This window comes from Portunus trituberculatus, chromosome 35, assembly GCF_017591435.1.
Source record: "Portunus trituberculatus isolate SZX2019 chromosome 35, ASM1759143v1, whole genome shotgun sequence".
NCBI classification, from domain to species: Eukaryota; Metazoa; Arthropoda; class Malacostraca; order Decapoda; family Portunidae; genus Portunus; species Portunus trituberculatus.
Genome location: NC_059289.1, coordinates 20154901 through 20173765, shown reverse-complemented (window position 1 = coordinate 20173765; position 18865 = coordinate 20154901). Strand labels below are relative to the sequence as shown.

The following is an 18865-nucleotide window of genomic DNA, read 5'->3' as shown; positions in this document are numbered from 1 at the left end:
TTAAATAATGGTTTCAGTAATAAGTTCAAGCTAAAGTTATCATGATAAACCATGTTGTTGGTATGCAGGTTCTGTTTATTTGTTTATTTACCTGTTTATTTATCAAAATCAGAAACAAAGATTGTTTATTTTCATTTAGTCAGGGCACCACAATTGGAAAGCAAATTAAGAATTATACACTATTTCTTAGAAAGAGCAACCATTTTATTTAAGAATATTCAATTTTCTTACTTTTCTTTCCCCCCAAAAAAAAAAAAAAATTGGATTTACACGCTATATGGCAGTCACTATTTTCTTAAATATTTTTTTCTAAATAAATTATTAAAACTAAGTATGAGCATAAATTTGTATGCTTTTATTTTTTATTTTTCTTTCATCGATCTACAAGATGCTTTCTTTTTCGAATCTGTAATTCAATAAAGATGATCCTTATATATATATATATATATATATATATATATATATATATATATATATATATATATATATATTGTTACGGCCTGCCCGTAACATACTCCACTACCATCACCTCCTCCGCTTGCTACCTCGTTCGCCACCTCTCCACCTCCCCTTCCACGTCACCGTCTCATGAACCTTCCACGACACCGTCTCATGAACCCTCCACGTTACCGTCTCATGAAGCCCCGCTACTGTCCCGAAGTTGGATTCACGCAGCCCCATTCGACTCAAGCGGAAGTGTTAAGCAAGCTCCCGGCTTTCTGGAAGTCAGTCGAGGTCAAGGCCTCAACCAGTGAACACAACGCCTATTGGACTACCGTGGGATCCACCTCACCCAGCACTTCACCACTGCGACACCGCATAAGTATCACTTCCCCTCGTCCCGTTTTTTCCACATTGCCTCCATAATAGGATTAGTATTATTGTTAGGTATTAAGTTGGGTTCTTTATTGTTGTATTTATTTATGTGTTATATGTATATGTGTATGTCAGTTTCATGTGTTTTATGTTATATCTATATGTGTATGTCAGTTACGTTATTGGGTTATTAAATAGCTTCTTAAATGCCCTCCTTTGCATTTCCTCACCAGTTGAACCTGCAGTTTTTTTTTTATTGTTATAGTTCACCGGCTCCCTGATGCCAATCTTACCCGTTTAACCGGTGAACGTAACAATATATATATATATATATATATATATATATATATATATATATATATATATATATATATATTTTTTTTTTTTTTTTTTTTCCAATAGTTTTGCAGTGGGTCCAAATGGAGTCAGGATACAATTAGTGTGAGTGAAACTGGGCGTTTCCGTTTAAAGGTTAACGGTCTGCAATTGTGAGTCGCTAGCTAATCTAAAGGCGGGTTCACACGTGCCAATTTGCAACTGGAATTTTACGTCAGTAGAGTTTCTGACTCATCCCTTCTAGTCGGAAAGTGTCACACGTAGCGACTGGAAAGTATCGACTATTTGGCGCATTGGCAGAAAGTTAATGTAAACAAACAACCGCCAAGATGTCTTCCTCCAGTGACGATGCTGAAGATGTGGTTGCTCTTCTTTTGGCATACCGGAAGAATCAACAGAAAAAAAAATGCCTATGGATACGTCCCTGGCTAAGTAGAAGGAAAGAAAGGAGTGTCTACCACATTCTAAATTAGCCTACATTTCTCATAAGAAAAATTTTAATCTTAAGAAGACTATAAACAGTTGCGATCAAATTAAATCCTGACAAGTCTTCAATCCTCACCTCTAACAACACCCTGCATTGAGGGAAACAGTTCTTGTAGAGTAGCAACTATTTCGTCGAACGACGATTTGCGCAAGCTTTTTTTATACTGTATAATTAATTTCTGGGGTTCCAGATGTGTTCTTTTTCCCTCACCAACATCTCTATATCTGAGACCACATTTTCAAAGCCTACTCGGTAACGTCACGACGTAAATAAAGTCGCAAATTGACTAAGAAGACCAACATGTTGGTTTTGTTTTGCGACTGGTTTCTCCAGTCGATAGGCACCGATTTTGAGTCAAATTCTACCGACGTAAAATATCAGTCGCAAATTGGCATGTGTGAACCCGCCTCATTGCCCACACAGTCAAAACCTATGAACAAATTCGTGTTAGCAACGGTCTAACCATGGCTTCAGTATTTCTTTCTTCATTTTTTCTTTTCATTCCCTCACCTTACATAGGTGAGCTAGTCACCACCACGCCCTTCTTGCTAAATAACATTCATGCAGGATGCAGCTTCATGGGTAGCTGAATTTTGGTATCAAGGCTAGAGTCTAAACCTAGAAATATCCATAAATAAACGTTTTACTTCAAGGTCTCAATACTCTACTTACATAGAATGGAAAGAAGTACGTCATCTTACTCTCCATCATCGTACTTTCACCTTGGCCTTTTGCTTTCCTGCCTCCGATTAATTTTCGTGGAAGAAAGACTTCAATAGTTATTGTTTCCTTCGTGTGTGACCTTGAGGCATCTGAAGTAGGGAGGATGAGGAAAATCTTTTCCAGTATTCTGGTATAAAAGTATATTGTACATATGCCTACAGGAACAATTTCTTTTTTTTCGTGACTAATGTGTGTGTGTGTGTGTGTGTGTGTGTGTGTGTGTGTGTGTGTGTGTGTGTGTGTGTGTGTGTGGGTGAGTGTGTGTGTGTGTGTGTGTGTGTGTGTGTGTGTGTGTGTGTGGGTGAGTGTGTGTGCGTTTTTTATTCTCTTGTTGTTTGTCATTCTTTTTTTTCGTACCTTCCTGGCCTTTGTTCTCAAGAAGGTCAAGGAAACAAGAAGGAAAGTAAGGTAAGGTGTGTGTGTGTGTGTGTGTGTGTGTGTGTGTGTGTGTGTGTGTGTGTGTGTGTGTGTGTGTGTGTGTGTGTGTGTGTGTGTTTACCTAGTTGTATTTACCTACGTTTTTCGCAAATATCTCCTAAACAAACAGTTGGATTAGTATGGCATCTTGGCACAGTTTGTTTCACACCCCGACCTAATCTCTGACAACATAGCATTTACTCCTGGTAATAAAGGCGAAGCCTGGCAGAGACGACTACACATCAGGACGAGGGAAGCATGACGTAGTTGTGACGCTCCCCCACCAACCAATCACCTCCAATGCTTTATTCCCCCCTCCCTCCTTCTTCACCGCTCTCTCTCTCTCTCTCTCTCTCTCTTGGTGGGGGAGACGTCACAGCTACGTCATGCTTCCCTCGTCCTGATGTGTAGTCGCCTCTGCCAGGCTTCGCCTTTATTACCAGGAGTAAACGCTTAGATCTTTAACATTTAACAATGGCCTATGTTGTCAGATATTAGGTCGGGGTGTGAAACAAACTGTGCCAAGATGCCATACTAATCCAACTGTTTGTTTAGGAAATATTTGCGAAAAACAATGTTACCAGGGCCCTGAAACGCATAGTAGTTTTATTGTACAGGGTTCGAGCGGGTCTCAGTGTCATGTCTCCATATGTTCATTTTTCTTTAAAGCTATTCACATTATGTGCTGCAACAACTTCATCATTCAAAGCATTCCACTTTTCCACCTTTCTATGTGGAAAACTGCATTTTCCAATATCCTTTACACACTGCCTCTTCCTGATCTTCTTTACATGTCCTCTTGTCCTTCCAGCTTCTTCTATCACCAGCACTAGGTCTTGCTTGTCTATCTTTTCAATGTCATTAACTATTTTATACATTGCCATTACGTCTCCTCTTTCTCTTCTATCTTATAAGGTTGGCAGTCCCATTTCCTTCAGTCTTTCTTCGTATGTTAGGTCCTTTAGTTCCAGCACCATCTTTGTAACTATCCTCTGGATCCGTTCAAAAAAATTCTATATCCTTTTTCAAGCTCGGCAACGACATCATTGCTGTATATTCCAACTGTGGACATATCATATTTGTAATATTTTTTTCATCATATCCTTGGCCAGGTAGTGAAATGCCACCCTAATATTAGTCAACATTTTATACGTTGTCCCAAATATTTTATTTATGTGTTTTTGAGGCTCAGAGTTTCTTGTATAGCTATTCCCAAATCTTTTTCTTAGTTTTCATTATTTGTTCCTCTCCCATCAAATAGTTCCATACTCGTCTTCTCTTACTCTTTCCTAATTCCATTACATGACATTTCTTGGCATTGAATTCTAACTTTCACCTCTTACTCCACTCATAAGTTTTGATTATATCTTCCTGCAGTTGCAAACAGTCTTCTCGGGTCTTAATTATTCTTAACAATTTTGCATCATCAGAAAATAAATTAGTATAGCTGGTCACTCCATACAGTATGTCGTTTACATATACCTGGAACATAATGGGGGCTAACACTGATCACTGTGGCACTCCACTTGATACTTCACTCGATGAGTATGTATCACAATTTTCATCTCTTTGTTCTTCAAGTAATCCCTTATCCAGTCTAATATTATTCCTCTCAGTCTTCCTTTGTTCTTCAATTTCCAAAGTAGTTTGTTATGAGGGACTTTATCAAAAGCTTTTTTTATGTTCAGGTACACAGTGTCCATCCATCCATCTTTGCTCTCCAGTTCTTCCACTACTTTTGAGTAGAAACTTAATAAATTCGGCAAACATGACCTTGTCCTGAACCCAAATTGTCTGTTCGATATAACTCTTTTTTCTTTTCCTCAAATATTTAACCCATTTTTATTTGATAACAATTTCACATATCTTACCTACAACACTTGTAAGTGATACCAGTCTGTAATCTAATGGCTCAGTTGACTTTCCTCCTTTGAATATTAGGATTATGTTGGCTCTCTTCAATTCCAGTGGTAGTCTCACTTCCTTTAATGAACTTGTAACCATTTCCCAGACTGGTTCGAACAACTGATCTTTACATTCCTTTAGTGCCCAGCCCGACACACCATCCGGTCCCATCGCTTTTCTGACATCCAAATTTTTTAGTAGTCTTCCAATTTCTTCTTTGTGCACTATGATTTCTTGCAAGCCTTGGCAATGCAATGTCCCATTTGATTCTGTAAAATCCTTTCTTCAGTAAAAACAGTCTTGAAACTCTCATTCACTATCTCACTCATTTCCTCTGGTGCTTGGTATGTCTTCCCTCCTTTAACTATTTTTCTATTGCTTCCTTATTTTTCATCTTACTATTTATACACTTGTAGAAAAGCTTGGGTTCATCTTCGCTTTTCCGCATCACATCTTTCTCAAAGTTTCTTTCTTCCTCTCTCCTTACTCTAATATATTTATTTCTCGTATCCTTATACTGTTGTATGTTGTTTTCATATCTCTGCTTTTTTTAGTTTCTTTCAAACTTTATCTTTTTTCCTTTTTAGCTTCTACACATCTACCATTGTACCAAGCATGTATAGGTACTTTTCTTTATATATAGGGCCGTATTTCGTCACTCCTTCGTTATATTTCTGTAGGAATATTTTATTTCCTCTGTACTGTCCTTCCGTCCATAATGTTCCTCCAATCTATTTCACCAAAAAATTTTCTTAACTTTTCAAAATTTGCTCTTGCATAATTATCTCTTTTTTGTAGTCTTGTGTGTTTCACTGTTTGATCTGCTGCAGTCTCTGACGAGACAGCCAGACGTTACCCTACGGAGCGAGCTCAGAGCTCATTATTTCCGATCTTCGGATAGGCCTGAGACCAGGCACACACCACACACCGGGACAACAAGGTCACAACTCCTCGATTTACATCCCGTACCTACTCACTGCTAGGTGAACAGGGGCTACACGTGAAAGGAGACACACCCAAATATCTCCACCCGGCCGGGGTATCGAACCCCGGTCCTCTGGCTTGTGAAGCCAGCGCTCTAACCACTGAGCTACCGGTGTGTACCACTGAGCTATCGGTGTGTGTGTGTGTGTGTGTGTGTGTGTGTGTAATACTAACAATAATAATTGATAATAACAATAATAATAATAATAACAATACTACTACTACTACTACTACTAATAATAATAATAGTAGTAGTAGTAGTAGTAGTAGTAGTAGTACTTCACCGCCGAAATGTTGCATCTCTCTATCTTTTATCGCTATTTTCATGCTAACTGCTCTACTGATCTTGCTAACTGCATGCCTCCCCTCCTCGTGCGGCCTCGCTGAACTACTACTACTACTTTCTTCTTCCTCTCATCCCTATTCTTTCCAACTCTCTAACGCAAGTTAACCAGTACTCTCAATAATGCATACCTTTCACTGGCAAACTCTGGAAATCCTTCCTTGTTTCTGTATTTTCGACTTCCTACGACTTGTGTTCTTTTAAGAGAGAGGTAACGAGGCATTTGCTCCCTAATTTTGGCTGACGCTTTTCTTCTTTGTAGAAAGCCAGCACTCAAGTGGGCTTTTTTTCTTTTTTCACTTTTTTTTTTGTTTGTTTGCCCTTGGCTGACCCTTTTCCCTACATAAAAAAAGTAGTAGTAGTAGTAGTAGTAGTAGTAGTAGTAGTAGTAGTAGTAGTAGTAGTAGTAGTAGTAGTAGTAGTCGCAGTAGTAGTAGTAGTCGCAGTAGTAGTAGTAGTAGTAGTAGTAGTAGTAGTAGTAGTAGTAGTAGTAGTAGTAGTAATAATAATAATAATAATAATAATAATAATAATAATAATAATAATAATAAACAATCTATAGATAAAAACTTATAATATAGGCAGCTAATCGGCTGAAAATATACATTACAGGTAAAAAGAAACATAAAAAACAATAAGAATACCACATACCTGGAATAAATAATGACGCAGATCAAATATTGAAACATCAAATAAAAGGACATAATTTAAGAAGAAAGAAAATAAAACATTATATAAAAAAGTTAGAATTAGTTTGTGTGTTCACCACGGTGGCCTGCTAGTTACCCAGCCAGCCTTCCCTCTACGGAAAGACCTCAGACCTCATACCGACTGATCATCGGGTAGAGCTGAGACCACATCACACACCACTCACACTGGGAATTGAGGCCACAACCCCCTGAGTACATCCCGTACCTATTTACTGCTAGGTGAACAGAGGCTACACATTAAAAAAAATCCTACACATTTGCCTTGCCGCTTCCAGGACTCGAACCCAAGCCATCTCGGTTGTGAGCCGAGCGTGCTAACCACTACACTAAGTTTGTGTGTGTGTGTGTGTGTGTGTGTAAGAGAGAGAGAGAGAGAGAGAGAGAGAGAGAGAGAGAGAGAGAGAGAGAGAGAGAGAGAGAGAGAGAGCAGGAAACCTAAGAAATAACACTCCTTTTAATTTTCCTTCCACTACTGCTACTACTACTATTAGTACTACATGTTATCCGCTCAAGACAAATACCAGTGATAAAGGGAAAGCGGCGTCAGATTGGTGTTCTTCACCCAGCTGCCTCCTAACATATTTAAGTGTGGAGAACGAAAGTTTGAGTATTGTGAGTCTTGGTATAAGGGTCTTCCCTCTCAACGCTGACATATCGGAGATCTGCCTTGTCTATTATTTCATGATAATCACTTGAGAGTTTCCTATAGGGATATTATGCAACATCAACATGATTTTTAGAGCAGCTTCTTTATTTCCGTTGCCAATCTTTACACGTACAATCACAATACTTAACGATGGAATTATTACTGGGGGATACTAATAAAACTTGATTTTCACACTCATGAAGCTTAATACAAACCAAATACAGAAATTAATGTCATCATACTATTGTGTGACGATCAATAAACAAAATGCACATTATTGCATTATTGTAATAAGATCAATAACTAAAGCGAAGAATGTGAGGGAATACTTTATGATGTAAGTATATAGCTACATACAGATGCTTAGTCTCAGCTAATCTTTTACTTTTTTCGCCTGTGAGCATCATGCTAACAAACTGCCACGTTACCACTTTACTTGCCTTATGATCCTCGGGGAGACACCATTAACAGCTCATGTTTTGCACACCTTGATTACATCTATCAGCTGTAGCCAAAACATACAAAACTCCGTCATATCAATGTCAGACAGGTGAAATAATACGGATCTTAATCAACATTGTACTCATCCAGGTACGACTTATCTATTCTGCATGGAATTAAGATTTGACGTTATAATCTTCAGGATCTACATTAATTTAAAAATAATTGGGCGTTGTCTTGAGTAACACACACGCAACATCCTCCTCGACTATTTCGACACTTATTCAGGAAGAAAGATATTAAGGCGGGAAACAAAACCCTCGTGATGTAGTGTCCTTGGCATATGACAAGACATTTTGTTACTCAGGTTTGAATTGGATACACATGGAATTGATGCTATAGATAATGCTTTATGTTTCAGTTATAAATAGAAAGTAAATCCGCACTGACTGACAAAATTGAAAAAAAAAAAAAAAAAAAAAATCTTGTTGACATACGCCATCCATTATGCATTACTTTCCAATATATTCAGCATTTGCGTCAGCTTGGAAAACTTCAATGGACACATAACCTCTGCTGACATGTAAGCAGGCAATAGAAAAATAAACTTTCTAAGAAATTTCGTTTAAAGGTTCGGTTCACTATAGCGGGGTCGAGCTGTTCAAGTGAAAGTTCTTGGTGTCGGTTATAACGGGACTGAAGTTGCCACCACGCAGGAGCAGGTGTGCCCGTTGTCGTGTAGGGTTTACGTGTGTATTTCGATGTGTTTCACCTATGCCTGAGAAAACTATAATCAGGTGTTGCAGAGAAATATTTAACACAACACTACTGATAACATAATATGCACGGTGCACGCTATTTTCTAAGGGGCACTATAGTGTTTATTTTATGAAAATAAATCAATTGATAAAAATATAATAGCCTGTCACTTATTGTTTTCAAATGAAGCTATTACACAATCACGCGCAAAGCTCGCTGACATATCCTTGCTGAAGCTGATAAGATGGCGGGTACCTGGTGGCCTCGTCGACAGGATAGCATCAAGGACACCATCTCTCAGTAGTGCCTGCCTACTTTATGAATCATTGTAACAAGTAATTTGCAATGCTTTCATCAACTGTTCTGCTCCTTCGTAGAACGCGTGTGAACGAAAATCCCATGTAGAGGAAATACCAAATAGAATTAATACAAGTCAGTCTGTTTATCTCTTCTCCACATATGCACAAGTTATGAACAGGGAAAAGCCTTGTAAGAATGTATAACATTGACAAGAAAGGTGTCTCCGTTGCAAGTGTCCCCACCCCTCTCCCTCGGAGGCACTAAAGGGCAAACTTTTTTTCTCTTCCACTAAAGGCCATGACGTGACGTCATTTAACTTTGAAAAAGTTAAACAATAATTTCGTCAAGGAAGCCTCCTGAATTACTAGAACAAGACATGCAATCTAAATTATCATTATCGAAGCTAATATAAAATATTGTAATTGTAATCATTCATACATAAAACACCACCATCACCACCACTAACACTGCTATTATTGTAGATGTTGCTTTTGCAGCTTCTGCTACTACTACTACTACTACTACTATTACTGCTGCTGCTACTGCTGCTACTGTTGATGGGAGCAGTATTTCTAAGTCGTCATGAGGGTGCGATTGAGTGAGGCAGTAGTGGCAGAGCGGCGGAGGTGAGAGTTGCTCGTCGGCCTTGCTCTCTTTACTCTCGCCGTCTTGTGCCCGCCTCACCTCACTGTATTGCCAATAGGTTCATGCGGTGTCGAGCTCGTATTGTAACGCCCCCTTTTCCTTGGCACACTCAGACCCAGCAATAGAGCGACTTAATTTACGGATAAAGATGAAAAAAAATAATAAAGTGAGACGTGACAGACTTTTAGAAAGGGATGGAGAGTGACATGAATTAAGAAATTATTACTATAATTATTTTTTTTTAATTACCTGCTTGGGGCACTCGGTATCCCAGGAAGAAGGGCCAGTCAGGGAGGACATTTCAGAGCAAAAACCGAAGATAAAGTCATATGCATTAATATATAAACCCTTTCAGTACCATGCCGCGTTTCCATATTCATTCTGATTACTATTTGGTGATTTTATACAACTTCAGACTTATGTGAGGGATTAGAACAGTGAAGACTGTTGTTATTAATCTTTTGACCTTCATAGATCCTTCCTAATGCAAATAAAATCGTCTAATCATACCCAAAACTCAAGGTAAAAATGCGCCTCAGTATTGAGCGGGTTAAGATAGGGGGTTAACACAACTGAACTTATTCCCAGAAGAACATATCGTATAGAACATTGTAACAATCATTTGGATATTCATAAATATGATTTTTCAAAGCCAACTGAAAGAAAGAAAATCTTCATAATCTCTCACTAAGTTTCGAGAAGGTGTAAGACAATATTGCGGGTTCTAAAAGACAAAGCTACGGTTTGCATTTACTAATAATTGACTCGCATATATAACCTGATTACGTAAAGAGAAAAAAAAGTCAGCATGATAACACCGATATAGCTATAAAAAATCAAATCCTTGCGATGCAACAGGATAATGTTTATGAAAATATAAAAAGCTGCTGGAGTCACAGGATGCAGGATCGTCAAGGTTGCTTTCCTGTCCCGCGTTGATGTCTCGTGGGGCGGCCCAAATTGCAAGTAAAACACAAATTACTCGATACGCACAGTAAAATGGAAGGAAATGACAGTTTATCACTAGTTCTTAAGACCCTTGAAGCACCACACTAATGCAACATAACCTGACATTTGATACAGGTAACCTTTCTCAACATATAATGCGAATTTTTAATTCCCTTTTTCGCCTCTCATGGTCTGGCATATTCAGTAATTCAATGATGATGCTATATTGTAAAACTTCCTATACCACTGAATCTACACTTAGCAGCAATACGAAAGACGGGCACTGGTGCTCACGAGCCGGAATTAAAAATGGAAAGTAAAAAGTGGGATTCCTACTAACCCGTTACTTATATATCTGGCACGGACAAAAAAAAATAATAAGTCAGCCTTTCCTGGGCACGAACAGCATCTGCATTCATAAACAAGTACAGAGGAAATAAATAAGAAAAAAAAAAATATATATATATATATATATAACTGATCAAAATAAGAAACTTACCAAGAGCGAGGCTGAGGGAGAGCGTGACAATGTGCGCAACAGCCCCTACCATGTTTCAAGCCAAACTGACGTGTATGTGGCCACGGCGGCACGGCCTGTGATAGGTGGTGAGACTCTCCATCGTTGCGAGACTAATGATGCCAAGTACTGATTATTTGCCACTGGCGGCACTAGGGGTAAACTAAAGGACAGCAGTGGTCTTTTTTGTTGTAGCATACAAGCAGACATGCATTGTGAATGTAAAGGCTTACAATAAGGGACAAAGAGAGTTTTAATTCTTTGAGTTCCAATTTTTGCCAGGAATTGTAAACCAACAAGTATCTTCAGACTCGCTCTTTCCTGTAATCACTACTTTTTTTTATTATCACCTTTTTATTAACTATTTCATTGCTATAGTTCTATTTGACATTACAAGGAAAGCAACCTACCAGTATTTTTCTTAATTTTTATTTATTTATTTATTTTATTTATTTTTTCTTTTTTTCCTATGTAATGATAAACGAATATTATCCAACTTACAACTAAATATTGTTTTGTATAGATACTATATTGATATAGATACATTTTGTTGGCCTCTGGAATAATTGGCTTATTTTTGCATTGATCAGTAAGAACTAACTTGAAGATAAAAAAAAAAAAAAAAAAAAGTTTTCCTAAAATACTTAAGACTGAGAATACGATAACCTTATATCTCGCTATTTTCTGTTAGGGCGCAGAACAGTGGGTACCAAGCTGAAGACATTCCAGGTGGTACATATAAGCACTTTCGGGATTATATGCGATTTTTAGTTAAGTTAAATTAATTCATTTTTTCAGAAAAAAAATATATATATATTTCCGTATATCTACCAGATATATAATCTGGCATCGATCAGCTATAGTGGAGAAGAAATAGATGCATCCCTCGCATTGAACTGTGTCCCTTGTTGCTTGTTGATTATGTGTTTTACATACGAATAAATTGATATTTCTTGGAGTTGAGTTTTCTGGAACCAGGTGGCACGTGGAAATTGTATGATACCTCTAAGTGGTACTCGCTCAGAAAAAGATTGGGAAACACTGGAGTAGAGAAACCTTTAAATTAAGTATTCATGCATAATTCTAAGTAAACGTTCCTGTATTTATCTTTTTATTAATCTCACTTTGAGCACAGTAACTTGCGACATCTTGACGAGCTTTTCAAGTCTATGAATCAATATAGGTGTGTATTGGAATTGTCAGTTTTCTGACAGGATAAGCCACATTTCTCCCAACTCAATTTCTTTTACAGTCATAAGCACACACACACACACACACACACACACACACACACACACACACACACACACACACACACACACAGTTAAAATTGAAGGTGAAAATAGAGCGGTGGCGTGTGTTGCGGGAACCGCTTGGGCAGAATGGAAGAGGAGGATCATCAGCAAGGACACCGCTGTGTTCCGCTGTAACCTGTAAGAAAAAAGAAAATTTAGTAAGAGAAATTGCGGAAAAAAGAGTGTAATTATTTTTGGACTGAAAGAAAAAAATGTTAAATATAGACCAAGAAGGGAAAAGGACGAAATGAAATCAATAAAAGACCTACTAAAACATCTAAATGACGAGGATAGACAGAACTTAGAAGAGGAGGTAGAAGAAATCCATAGAATGGGACCATATCAAGAAGGAACAGTGAGACCAATTAAGATATTACTAAAATCACAAGCAGCAGCAGAAGAAGTACTATATAGAAAAACAAAACTCAGAGAGACAGAAGGTTGCAAAGATATATATATATATATATATATATATATATATATATATATATATATATATATATATATATATATATATATAAGAAAAATAGAAACGAGGAGGAAAGGAAGAGACACAATGAACTGGTGGCAGAAGCAAGAGAAAAAATAATGAAAGGTCAGAGGAGGAGAAGAAGGCATTTTTTTGGAGAATTATAGGAGACAGGATAAGGAAATGGTATATAAAAGAGAAAGAAGAGAAAAGAATGGAGCAAGTTTAACTAAAAATGATAAGAACAAGAGATTAAAAATGATGTATACAAACATAGATGGGATTTTATCTAGTAAATTAGAATTAAGAGATTACATAAAGAAAGAAGAACCAGATATTGTATGCCTGGTGGAAACAAAGTTAAATGAGGCAATAAAAATAGACATAGATAAAAGGTATAATATATGGAGGAGAGACAGAGTGGGTAAAGGAGGAGGAGGAGTCATGATGATGTTAAGGAAGGAGATAGTGGTAAATCAAGTGGAGTTTGGGAAGGAAAATCAGAAATACTGTATGTTAAGATGTATGTTAAGATGCATATTAACAAAAGGAGTTAACAATCATTGGAACATATGTGCCACCAAAACAAACTCATGGACTAACCAAGAATATAGAGACATGATAGATGACACAATAAGGAGTCTTACAAGAATCATTAAGGAAAGGAGAAAAGTGATATTGGTAGGAGATTTCAACTGTAAGGAGGTAGACTGGGAAAATTATGAAAGTGGTATGGGGAAGATGCCTGGGAGATAGATTCCTGAACCTAATGATAGATAATTTGATGGTCCAAAGAGTAAAGGAAAACACAAGATTCAGAGGAAACGATGAGCCGGCAAGATTAGACCTAGTTTTTACAAGGGATATACCAATTAACGATGATATAAGATACAAGTGCCCATTGGGAAAGAGTGACCATGTAATATTAGAGATGGATATAGAAGAAGGAAAGGAAGATAGAGATGAATCATACAAAGGAGACCGATTAAATTACAGAAAGGCTGATATTGAGAATCTCAAGAACTATTTTAAAACGTAAACTGGGAGGAGATGGAAAACTCATTAACGGTTCAAGAGAAATATAACTTATTTTTGGAAATATACAAAACTGGGGTCAGGGAATATGTTCCGAAATATAGACCTAAAGAAGAAGGAAAGAAAGATTGGTTTAATGCAAGATGTGCTAGGGCAAAGGAGAAACGAGATGGAGCATGGAAAAGGTGGAGAAGAAACAGAAATCCAGAAAATAAGGAAAACTTCAAAACAGCAAGAAATGAATATGCTAAGGTGAGAAAGGAAGAAGAAAAGAACTATGAAAAGGACATTGTCGAAAATGTAAGGAACAACCAAAATTGTTCTACAGATTCATAAATGGAAAAATAAGACAAAAAGAAACAATAGAAAGGTTAAAAGGAGAAAACGGAATGGTGGAAGACCCAAAAGTATGGCAGAACTGTTAAATAGTAAATTTCATGAGGTCTTTACTAAGGAATCCAAATTTGAAAGACCACAGGGTAATAGATGACTGGAAACCAAGCTTGAAATAGATGAGGAAAAGGCAATGGGACCGGATGAAGTCTCAGGCAGAATACTGAAAGAATGTAGGGAAGAACTAGCAAGTCCAATATACAACATCATAAAATGCTCAATTGAAAATGGAACAGTGCCAGTGGAGTGGAAAAGAGCTGAGGTGGTTCCCATATATAAGAGCGGAAGGAAGGAAGAACCTTTAAATTACAAACCGGTATCACTAACTAGTGTAATATGCAAGATGTGTGAAAAAGTAATAAAGAAGCAATGGATTGAGTTTCTTGAAGACAACAAAATATTATCAAATAGCCAATTTGGTTTTAGAAAAGGTCGGTCATGTGTAACAAATTTATTGAGTTTCTACTCTAGAATAGTTGATAAAGTACAAGAGAGAGAGGGATGGGTTGACAAGCGAGACACCTGCTCTGTCAGGATCTGTATGGCTACCATCAGATGTCACTGGTCTGGATCAGGGCTGGCAGTCTGGGTTGGATTTGGGCTGGAGCTGCACTTCTTGCGGTTGACCAATGTCCATTCACCTGCAGCGTCATCACAGTCTGCCTTAGGTGACTTGCTCTCTGAGGCAGGGGAAGCAGGGGCCAACCCTGAGGGGCTCCGCAGTTGTCGCGTGGCTTCCTTGACTGGCTTGGTGGGAGCATCCATCCGGTGAGGGTGCAGCGTCACCTGCACACTGCCCTGCAGCAATGTCCTTTTTCTTGGATGGGTCGCATAGGCTTTGCTGGCACACATCACTCTCTCCTTGGTCCCACTGAGCACCGCTCACTGGAGATGGGGTTGGGGCCACAGGGAGGTCCCACTGCATACTGTGTGTTGCTGGTTCTTGAAGGTAGCAAACTCATTACTAAGAGCAGAGATCGTTGCAGAAAGGTTGTCCACTTTGGCAGCTAACGCACTCACCACCGCCATTAGCTGCTGGGTGGGGTCGGTGGCAGGCAGTTTCTGAGTGACGCCTGGCTGTGGCATTGTTTTTGAGAGGCACAGAGTGCACTGTAGCAATGCGCTGTGGCAAAGGCGGGAACATGGCATGTGTTGCCGAAGTGCTAGTGGTAGAGCAAGAAGGCTGGGACAGGTGAGGGGCAGCGGACAAGAAGGAAGGCTTTGTCGCCCAGGCGTTGGTCTGGGGAGGTGGAGCCTGGCGGAACACAAGCCTGGGTCACTCACCTCATCAGTGGCAGGCTCTCTTTGTGGCCGTGGCCTGACGGTGCAGAGGGTGGAGTGGGCGTTGTGGTCACCCCCACAATAACAGCAGCAAGGAGAGATTTTGGTATCCTCCTTGATCTTATCCAGGCACTGTGCTGACTTATGGGGACCAGCACAGTATCTACATCGAGAGGCAGACTGGCAACGCCATTCCTTGTGTTCCCAGCGACTGCAGTGGTGACATAAATCTAGTTCCGGCGTGTATCGCTCCACACGCCGACGTCCAAGACTCAGGAGATGCACTTCACTGGGCACCTTCCCTGTTACAACTCCCAACAGTTGAGGCCTTGGCATCTGTCCCACCATTCTCCTCTTAAGCCCATGGAAGCAAGCTGGTACCTCAATATGGTTAACATTGATATGGGTCGACACACCATGTATAATGACAGGGTGAGTGCCCTCCTTACCAGGGCACTCCATAACAAGGCCCAGGATGCCCTCACTCACCAGGGTGGGAGTCGGTGCTAACCGTGATATATGGCTGGTTTCTTCCTCCTTATAGAGTGGCTGCAGGTCCGGGTGTTGCTTCAGGAGGGCAGAGACCAGCTGAACAGCTCACTGGTCGTCTTCCCATGGCCAGTAGGGAAAAGCAGGTGGCGTCTTTGTTTATGGTCCGAGGTAGGTGCAGGTGCATGTCGACGTGAAGACTGGTCAGCAGCAGCAGTGTCTTTCCTGGGCAGGTGATGCAGGACGAGGCTCCTAAACGATCTCCATGTTCTCCAGGGCTGCTACATCTTCCTCCACCACAGCAGCATCCTCGACGGGCATGGTCCTTTGTGCTGGGAGCACGTGTTCCGCAGCCTTTGTTATGGCGCCGCGCATCAACAGATCCAAACACGGGCGCTTATTCTCAATTTCAAGGCCTATTTGTGGCTGGCAAAACGGGCCTAGACCTCCCTCAGTAGCCAATGAGTAGGTGTGATCACTCCAAATCAATTCTGATTTTTGCTTGAAGAGGCTGCCACTCATGTAAACAAGCGGAGCGGGAAAATTCGTCCTTCTAACACAGCGGGTAGGACGCAACTGACATGAATTACTTGCTTTGGAACTTCATGTGGAAGTGTTGAACTCAACGACTCAGTAGGACATGCAATTTTCATTCATACCCAGATTTTGCTTCACCTACTGACGATATGTACACCAAAGCAAACTATTGTTACATAAATGGATGGGTTTTCAACGCTGCCAATACCAATCCATTCTAACCCTCCCTAATCTTTACGTTTCCATTTGTCAGTACCCATTCTAACCCTCCCTAATATTAACGCTTCCATTTGGCAGCAATGTAAAACAAAGAAATAAAACATATTTTAGTAGTTATGTCAAGAAATAGAATAATACACATACAAAACATAGTGTACATGTTAGTCACTAATGTTCGAAAAAGGCGAAAAAAAGATTTTTTTAACTATAAGTAATGTTCAAAACATTGAATAAATTCCACATGCAATTTGGTCAATAAGCAAACAGTTCACTGTGTTTGCTACCATATATAAGCAAATATTATATATATATATATATATATATATATATATATATATATATATATATATATATATATATATATATATATATATATATATATATATATATATATATATATATATATATATATATATATATATATATTTTTTTTTTTTTTTTTTTTTTTTTTTTTTTGTCCCGAAATCACACCCCAACTCTACACCTCCCCCACCAACGTTAAAGCCTCAATGTCGGACTATCTTTGTGTCCTTGTTTTATTATGGGGTTCACTAGCCGTGATGAAAGCACTGTCAGGACTGCTGACTGTGGGCACGTGACGCTGTATCAGTGTTTGAGAACAAAGCCATATATGATTTCCTCAGCCCTGGAATAAGGATAACATAAAGCTGCGTTATGATTGGCTGCCTTTTCTCGTGACGACACGGTAGTGACGTATCAGCTCTGGCAGCTAATGAGCACTTTTAGCGGGCTATCAACCTCCACCCGCCAACAGCAACTAATCTTTGTGGATGCTATGTGAGCAGCAGGTTGCTATGGAGGTTGTCCGTACCAATATAGGACAACAACCTGCTTCTTGGATCTGGCCCCAGGTCTCACAAGAGGAACGGTGGTGACGCAAATCTTCAATGCCAGTCCAAGTACACCGTCTGCCGCGTCCTCCTCAACATGGAGTCGACGCCTTGGTGGGATTACGAGGCGCGGGTGGTTCCAGTCATAGACATACATCACGAGGCCGCATGATGTGCCCAACATGTCTCTAACACCATAGAATGGCCTGAGACATGCCAGTTCCTGAGCCCTCTGGGAATGCCAGTCATCAGCCACCACCTTGGCAATTAGTAGCTGGTAAACAGGGTCGTCGTGTGATGCCTGGAGAACCATGTCCTCGTCAAGAGTGAGGGTGTCGCTGAGGTCTAGGGCTGCCACCACGGATGCAGCTACAGCAGCTGGTAGCTCCTCATCATATTCTTGATCTGTTGTATCTGGCGGTGTCTTCATCGATGGATATCTGGATAGAAAATCCGCAGCGTAGTTCCTCTTACCAGGAAGGTAGCGGACGGTGAACCGATACTGCAGAGTTTGCTCCTTCAGGCGGAACAGGCGCGGATTAACAATGTCCGTGAGAGACCTGTTACCCAACAATTACACCAGCAGGCAGTGGTCAGTGACTAGCACTAAGTTTGGGCACCCAGCAGGAAGAGCTGGGCCTTCTCCAGAAGCACCAGGCCACAGCAAAGGCCTCACCTTCGATGGGAGCGTAGCCTGCCTCCGCCGCAGAGAGGTGGCGACTGCCATAGAGAGCCAGGCGCCACCCTCCTTTGCAGCAAAATGGTGCATCAGCCAACACGCAAGAACAGTACTGCTGGAGAATCACGAATCCACTCCCCTCCTTACTCTAGTCAGTGATGGACACTGGGTCTGGTTTGGTCATAGTACGATAGCCCGTCTCTGGCTAGCTGGTAGATGGTTTCCTTGGCCTGCCACAATTTCAGCTGGATCTATTCATCCCTGTAGACCTTTTTTGCTGCTGGCTTCTTCAGGAGGTCCCTGAAGGGAGACATTACAAGGGCAGTAGCCAGGAATGGTGCCAGCTGATTAACAAAACCAAACCAGGACGTCACGTCCGTGATTGTGGGCTATGCCGGCATGGTGAAGTCTCAGGTGTCAGCTTGTACTCTTCCCATCCAAGGTGGAACCCCACAAACTCCACTTCATGGCAGCAGAACCTGAATTTCTCAGGCTTGAGGGTAATACCTTTCATAGCACACGATGCTGGAGTCGTAAAGCAGTGTGTCATCAACACACTTATGCTTGCAAGGAAAGTCGGCCACAGCATCATCAAATATCTTGGTGTAGGCATCAGCAGCAGAACAGTGCCCCATAGGTG

The 18865-nt window shown here is 40.1% G+C and overlaps 1 protein-coding gene across 2 annotated transcripts in view; it reads right to left on the bottom strand.

Moving 5' to 3' along the window:
- LOC123513298 (probable chitinase 2) overlaps positions 1-11085 on the bottom strand; it is a 99499-nt gene extending 88414 nt beyond the window's left edge. The window contains exon 1 of one of the 2 annotated variants that reach the window (XM_045270386.1): positions 10960-11085. In XM_045270386.1, the coding sequence (XP_045126321.1) occupies positions 10960-11011 (52 nt within the window). In that variant the 5' untranslated portion in view covers positions 11012-11085. The remainder of the gene's footprint in view (positions 1-10959) is intronic. The other variant, XM_045270387.1, reaches the window with a different exon arrangement.
- Positions 11086-18865: the final 7780 nt, after the last annotated feature.